Source organism: Protobothrops mucrosquamatus, unplaced genomic scaffold (assembly GCF_001527695.2).
Source record: "Protobothrops mucrosquamatus isolate PMUCROS unplaced genomic scaffold, P.Mucros_1.0 scaffold_178, whole genome shotgun sequence".
Classification (NCBI taxonomy): Eukaryota; Metazoa; Chordata; class Lepidosauria; order Squamata; family Viperidae; genus Protobothrops; species Protobothrops mucrosquamatus.
In genome coordinates this window covers 246900-254191 of record NW_015386254.1, presented here as the reverse complement: position 1 = coordinate 254191, position 7292 = coordinate 246900, and the positions used below count along the sequence as shown (strand labels likewise).

General features: G+C 37.9%; 1 protein-coding gene across 2 annotated transcripts in view; it reads left to right on the top strand.

Annotated features, from left to right (window-relative positions):
• Nucleotides 1-449: 449 nt before the first annotated feature.
• TTLL1 (tubulin tyrosine ligase like 1) overlaps nt 450-7292 on the top strand; it is a 22412-nt gene continuing 15569 nt past the window's right edge. Inside the window, exons 1-4 of one of the 2 annotated variants that reach the window (XM_015823574.1) lie at nt 450-531; nt 2313-2429; nt 3103-3311; nt 5431-5611. In XM_015823574.1, coding sequence (XP_015679060.1) covers nt 2317-2429; nt 3103-3311; nt 5431-5611 — 503 coding nt within the window. In that variant the 5' untranslated portion in view covers nt 450-531; nt 2313-2316. Of the gene's footprint in view, nt 532-886; nt 977-2312; nt 2430-3102; nt 3312-5430; nt 5612-7292 lie in introns of those variants that run through there. The other variant, XM_015823566.1, reaches the window with a different exon arrangement.

The following is a 7292-nucleotide window of genomic DNA, read 5'->3' as shown; positions in this document are numbered from 1 at the left end:
CTTACTTAATGAATTTCTCACTTAGCAACATGGTCCTAAGTTGAGGACTACCTGTATAAAGGGGCACTATCATTTCTCATCTTGCTGCTATCCTTCTGTTGATGCAGCCTAGGATTACATTGACTTTTTGGCACCTTCAGCACATGGCTGGCTCATACTTAAGTGGCGATCTACTAGGAGACCTAGATCACTCTCACAATTACTACTATTAAGCCAGGTATCACTTATTCTATATCTGTATTTGGTTTTTCTGCCTAGCTGCAGAATGTTACTTTCCCGACCATTGAATTGCATTTTATTGGTTAGGGCCCAGTGTTCAAATCTGTCAAGATCCTTCTGAATCTTGAGTCTCTCTTCCAAAGTGTTAGCAATCCCCCCAGCTTGGTGTCATCTGCAAATCTGATGAGTTCCTTTTTTATCTCATCTAGATCATTTATGAAAATGTTGAAGAATACTGGGCCCAAGACAACCTTGAGGTACCTCACTGCATACTTCCCCCCATATAGATGTAGTTCCATTGAAGACTACACAGTAAGTATGGCTGGTCAGCCAACTGCAGATCCATCAGTGTCTACCCCACATTGTTCTGTCTTACCAAGACTTATGCTGTGGTCTACTTTGTCAAATGCCTTACTGAAGTCTAAGTAAACTGTCCACAGTGTTTTCCCTGATTCACTAATTTAGTCACTTTGTCAAAGAAGGCCACAAGGTTTGTATGGCATGATCTGTTTTTCACAAACTCATGTTGGCTTCTAGTAATAGCTTTACTTGTTTCTAAGTGTTTGCAGATGTGTTGCTTGATTATTTTTTCCAGGATTTTCCCAGGTATTGATCTTAGCCTGATTGGTATATAGTTTCCTTGATCCATTTTTTTCCTTTTTGAAGAGTGGAATCACATCAGCTCTTTTCCAGGAGCTCTGCAACACTTTGAAAGTCTTTTTGCCCCATTCACTTTTTCCAAGTGGGGTTTATCCAGGTGAGCATTGTAGTCAATTGGGGGGGGGGGAGGAGTGAGAGGGCTCCATAGGCAGCAATGATTTCCAAGCTTCTAGTTGCCTCTGTTTTTATTCTCTTGCTAAATGCTTCTTGTGAAAATGGAATGTCTCTGAATCTTTATGGTTTTCAAAAAGTTTATAATACTGTAATTATAGTAATAATATCAAAGACCCTTCAAAAACATGTGTCTCTTAATTGTTCTAAAGCTTTCTAAATACTTTGGACGAAGTTTTGATTTTTATGTAAATATTTGCTTATATAGAACTACATTTACACATACACTGTATATAGAAAATCTCACCTCCCTATTAAAATGCCAGGTTTTGAGAGGTAAAAAAAATCAGACCAAGATAAATCACTTCAGAATTTTTGCTACCTTTAATGTAAGATATGAGCTGTGTGATTCAACTGAAAAACAAACAAATCTTTTAGGGGGGGGGAATAACAACAACATGGTTGAATAAGTGTGGACATGCTCTTATAAGTAGGGATGTGGCTTTGTTTAGAATTAAGCTATCACATTCAAACTGATGTTTAATAGTAGACACTACACACCTGGCATCAATTACAGTAACTGATCAAGCCCATATAAAGTTCTAGTAAGAACTTCCTGACCTCAGTTGAGACCGATGTGACGGTAAACATCATGTGATTGCACCCGACTTACAATATCAGTTCGTCAGTTCCCATACGGTTATTAAGTTCTCCCACCATTGTTGAAACATGATGTCATGTGACTGCAACTTTTTGCTGGCTTCCCCATTGACTTTGCTCATTGGAAGTTGGCTGTGAAGGTTGTAAATAATGATCATGAGACTGCAGGATACTGTTACTGTCATGAATGTGTGCAGATTGCCACATGCCTGAATCATGATGAAACAACTGCAGGGATGCTGCATCACTTGCAACTTTAAGAATCAATTGTAAATGTCCTTTTTTCAGCAGCAACGTAAATTTGAACATCATTGAATGAGTGATTGGTAAGCGAGGGCTCTTTATATACAGTATATATATACTATAAGTCATACTAAAATTACTGAAATTGGTATGAATGTGTGTGTGTATTGTGTGTATAAAATTTATAATTGCATAATTATATAAGTATACGATATTAATAGAGTTGCAAAATATAGATACAAATACATATAACTAATTTTATATGATCTTATGCAAGATCAGATAATCACATGCCATAATCAAATGTCTATTTGCTTCACCGTCTTTTCAATTGTGTCAAGTAAAAAATTCAAATGAATAAATATTACAAATTATACATTTAAAAAATGAGTTTTTTAAAAATTTGCTTTTTTTTTTAGGATAATGGCAGGAAAAGTAAAGTGGGTGACTGACATAGAGAAATCTGTATTAATAAACAATTTTGAAAAGCGAGGATGGATCCCAGTGTCTGAAAATGAAGACTGGAACTTCTACTGGTAAGCAACATTTTTTACATATTATGGAGTATTACGTACACAATTCTTAAAGGTGATTGGTTAATGCAGATATCCTTGACTTATGACTAGTCGCTTAACAACTGTTTGAAGTCATGATGGACCTCTTCTCCAGGACTACTTATGAGTTTGATTCAAAGTTCCAATGGCCGGGGCTCCTATGTGGTCATGTAGTCACTTTATGGGTGCTCAGCAACCGTTTGTAGTGTGATTTATAATTTTTTTTGCCAGAAACTGTTTACTTCTGGTTTCCGGCAAAAAACGCCCGTTGTGGACAAAGGATTTACTTAACTATCATGGCATTACCTTTGCGACTATGTTCACTTAAAAGCCACTGCAAAAAAGATGGTAAAATCAGGTGTGGTCATTTTTAGTTTTTCAGTTTCTTTTGCTAAACATATTGAACCCATGAGCAAAAGACTTTTATTTCAACTGCAGATTTAGTCGTGTCATAATGATCAAAGATGTTTCTTGACTTACGGTACTTGCATATGAGTCAAGAGATATTGTACAGCAGTTTAATTTTTCACTGTGACTAGATTTCTTTTATGGTTGTAATTTTTTTAAGGATGAAATAAGTGGTAATAAAACACGGAATGTGTTGCTAATCTGAATCCGTGTTTGGAAGCACCCTGAGTAATACTTGTCTTTACAGGATGAGCGTACAAACCATTCGGAATGTTTTCAGTGTAGAAACTGGTTATCGCCTCTCTGATGACCAGATTGTCAATCATTTCCCTAACCATTATGAGCTGACCCGGAAGGACTTAATGGTGAAAAATATTAAAAGGTACAGAAAAGAACTGGAAAAAGAAGGCAGCCCTCTTGCGGAGAAGGATGAAAATGGAAAATATCTTTATTTAGGTGAGTTGGTTTAGATAATTAGATTTATTTGTGTATAACTTTGAATACCAGGTATGCTAAGGCTGCACCCCTACACCTGCTTAAACATTTTCTTCAGGTTTTACTAAACTTCATGGATACACTTTTATGGAGCAGCCTTTTGGCAGCAGAGGAGAAATGGTTTTCCATTGCTGCCTTTATAGTCCAGCTTAAGACTTTGGTTCCTGATGATGCCCCTTCTGGGCATGATATACTGTAGTTTTTCTTTTCCTGGAAATCAGGATGTAAGCCATGATCAAAGCCTGCTTTGTAATCCTATTTTCAGGGCAAAAGTTAGCCATAATTTGCTGGTGCGGATGTAAAAGTTTGACTTGTAATGACTTCATGAACACATCCATGCTGTTTTCCTGGCTGTTTCAGCCTGCTTTTATTGTAACTTGCACATCAGGTGTCTCATTCTTGGAAATCACAGTATCTGGCATCAGACTCTAACCTCCCTGCATTTGGGAGACAGAATAAACATATTAATATTCATATTAATATTATTTGGGCAGACTTTTTTTTAAAAAAAAAAAAGTCTGGCAGCGGCCACTCCTGCCTTTGGAATGCCTTTCTTAATTGCAATTGCACCCACTCCCTAATTACAAAATGGCCTCGGGTCACAAGTACTGCTGCAATTAGTGGGAAGCAACAGGAGCGTACAGCATGACAGTGAAACCTTGTAAACAACTGAGGAGGAGCAAGGGAGAAATAGAAAACCAAGGAGGCAATGTGTGAAAAATACTAGCACAGGTTTAGTGGGAGAAAGGACAGGGATGGCATTGCATCTGCTGAATTCCATGGGTGGCAGGGGTATAGGGTGCTGGGAATTGGCAGAAACTGATGGGCAGCTTACGGCCACAGAAAAAGTGGGGAGAGTATATAGAGATATAGAGCCGGAAGGTCAGTATCATTTGGAAGGCACCCTCAAAATCAGTTTTCACTGCTTGATGTGGTTTATAGTACTCATTTCCCTCTGCTCAAGACTAATGACTATCTAAACCAGGGGTCCCCAACCCCCGGTCCGTGGACTGGCACCGATCCGCAGCATGCCAGCAAGCGGGCCACGCAAACAAGGAAAGCTCCAAACTCGGGGTGCAGGCAGTATTCAAAACATCTCATCTATCTGCATCTTTGCAACCTCTTTTCCAAGATCCCTCCTAGCAGCTTTTTCCTTTCTCCCTTAGCAAATTTCTCATAATGTTCCCAAGGTCTATTTGGGATTTTAAAATTCTTTAAATTTCATTAAGATTGCCCCAATAAATCTCCCCTGAATTGAGTGGAATTTAAAGTTCCATGTGTGATGGATTGGAGGGAGGGAGGGAGGGAGGGAGGGAGGGAGGGAGGAAGGAAGGAAGGAAGGAAGGATAGAATAAAAAATTATTGGAAAGTCCTTGCAGTATCTGAGAGGGTAAGCACTTGGTTTTGCCATCAGGTTATGGGACTTCATGGAAGCATGGATCTTATTAAATGGTCGGTAGAAGCTGGCTACGCTCTTCCCTGTTTTTTTGTTATCATAGTTTTAAATTGTTTTGACAAGATAAATTATGATGATTCTTTAGCTTTTATTTTAACTCTGTATGCCGCTAGGAGTCGCATGCAAGTGAGATGGGTGGCTATATAAATTCATTCAATCACACTCAGTGGCAACTGACTAATTTGGTACCACCTATTCCTAAGATTGTTCCCTTTTTAGCACAGAATCATAGAATCTGATTGAATAATATTTTCATACTTTGAATTCTTTAAAGAAAGGTAATAAGTGTTCATTAGAATTCCTCATCATAGCTATATCAGTGAAGGACAAAATATGCAAAATTTTATTCATATTCTTAGATTCATAGATTTTTGTGAGGCCTTTAAGATGAAAAAAAAGAATGATTCTCATACATTTTATCTGTTAATGGAATTAAACTGAGTTATCTCCACTTCTGTTTATTTTTATTTTAAAATGGAAAGTTAGAGAGAGCTCTAATGCTCACTGTCATCCTATCTTAAATTAAAAAGAATGAAATGGGTAATAATTGAAGAGAGGGCTTATCCTCTATCATTTGCTATTTGACTTAATATGCTAATTTAAATTCTCTTGTGTCCCTTTTAGACTTTGTTCCTGTCACCTTTATGCTTCCAGCTGATTATAATTTATTTGTTGAAGAATTCCGAAAAAACCCTTCCAGTACATGGATTATGAAACCTTGTGGAAAAGCTCAAGGGAAAGGAATTTTTCTCATCAATAAGCTTTCCCAAATTAAAAAATGGTCTCGGGACAGCAAAACATCTACGTAAGTTTCTTAGGAAAAAAAATTCTTTTTCTTTGATATTGTGTCTCAGTGTGCTATATTTGATTAAACATGTCCTATTCCAGATTTAGTCTTCATTAGAAACTAATTTGTAACTTCTTTAAAAAGCTGATTTAAGTTTTACGGTGAAATTTTGTAGACACTTTTATATGTTAAGCTTAAAATAAATTTACACTTTACACTATTAGATAAGATAGATAACTTTTATTGTCACTTTATATATATATACCCATACCCGTACACGCAAAAAAGTCTTGAGAATTAACAAGCTTGATACTATATGGTACAAAGCTATTACAGTTTCTAGTTGTTCTGCTTTGTTACCCAGAAGGTAACAAAGAAAACCGGTCATGGAGAGGATGTGTAGCGTCCCTGACAATACTGTGGACCCTGGTCAAGCATCGCTTATATGCTATGTCCTGGATAGAAGGAAGTGAACTAATCTTTCCGCCGTCTTTACCACTCTCTGCATAGGCTTCCTGTCTGAAACAGTAGTAACTTCCAAACCTCACAGTAATACAATATGGCAGGATGCTTTCAATCGTCCCTCTATAGAAAGTGATAAGAAAGAAGATTTGCTCTTCTCATACGACGCAGCCTCTGCTGTGATTGCTTCACCAGGGTCTCGCTATTGAGCGACCAAGTTAACCTGCTCGTAGGGTTGCCAGGTCTGCTTCCAAAAAATAGCGGATAAGCAGGAGGGGGGGTTTAAGTAGTAAAAAAAAGTAGACTGTACAGCTTTAGATTACGTACCATTTCATCATAAAGCTTTTGAATAAAAAAAGTGTCCACTATTTTGTGAAAAAAAATAGTGAACATAATGTGAAAAAAGTGGACTGTCCACTCAAATAGTGGACACCTGGCAACCCTACCTGCTTGTCAGCTGCATACTCAGAAACTTGATACTATCAACCACATCCACCGTTCAATTGTTAAACACAGAGGTGTATGGTTGTGACTGCCTTTTCTGAAATCAATCTCTTTTCTCCCCCACCCCCTTACATTTAAAACCAGGCTGTTTTTATTACATCAGTTCATCAAACCCTCTACCTCTTCCTGGTTATCGCCCTCATTATCATCCTGAATAAGGCCGACCCACTGTTCTGTCATCCGCATATTTCACAATATGGTTGGTAACAAACCTTGCACAACAGTCATGGGTCAGCAGGATGAACAACAGTGGACTTAGGACACGGCCCTGAGGAGAACCTGTGCTCAAGAACATGGTGTTAGAAATACTAGTCTCAACTTGCACATACTGGGGCCTATCAGTGAGAAAATCAAGAACCCAATTGCACAAAGGAGTATTGAAGCCTAAAAGGCCCAGTTTTTCTACTAAAGGAACGATCATATTAAATGCCAAACTAAAGTCAACAAACATTATTTGCACATGAGTGTTTCTTTCCTCTAAGTGCGCCAAGCTCAGATGGAGAACGGAGGAAATAGCATCCTCTGTGGAACGATTTGGATGATAAGCAAACTGAAGTGAGTCAAACGCAGGAGGGAGGCTGGAGACAATAAAGTCCTTTATCAGCCTTTCAAAACATTTCATAATGATGGACGTAAGTGAACAGAGATGATAATCATCTCTGATTGAAGACTTTTTTGCCACTGACAAAATAATAGCAATCTTAAAACAATGGCACCACTGCCTGCTGCAATG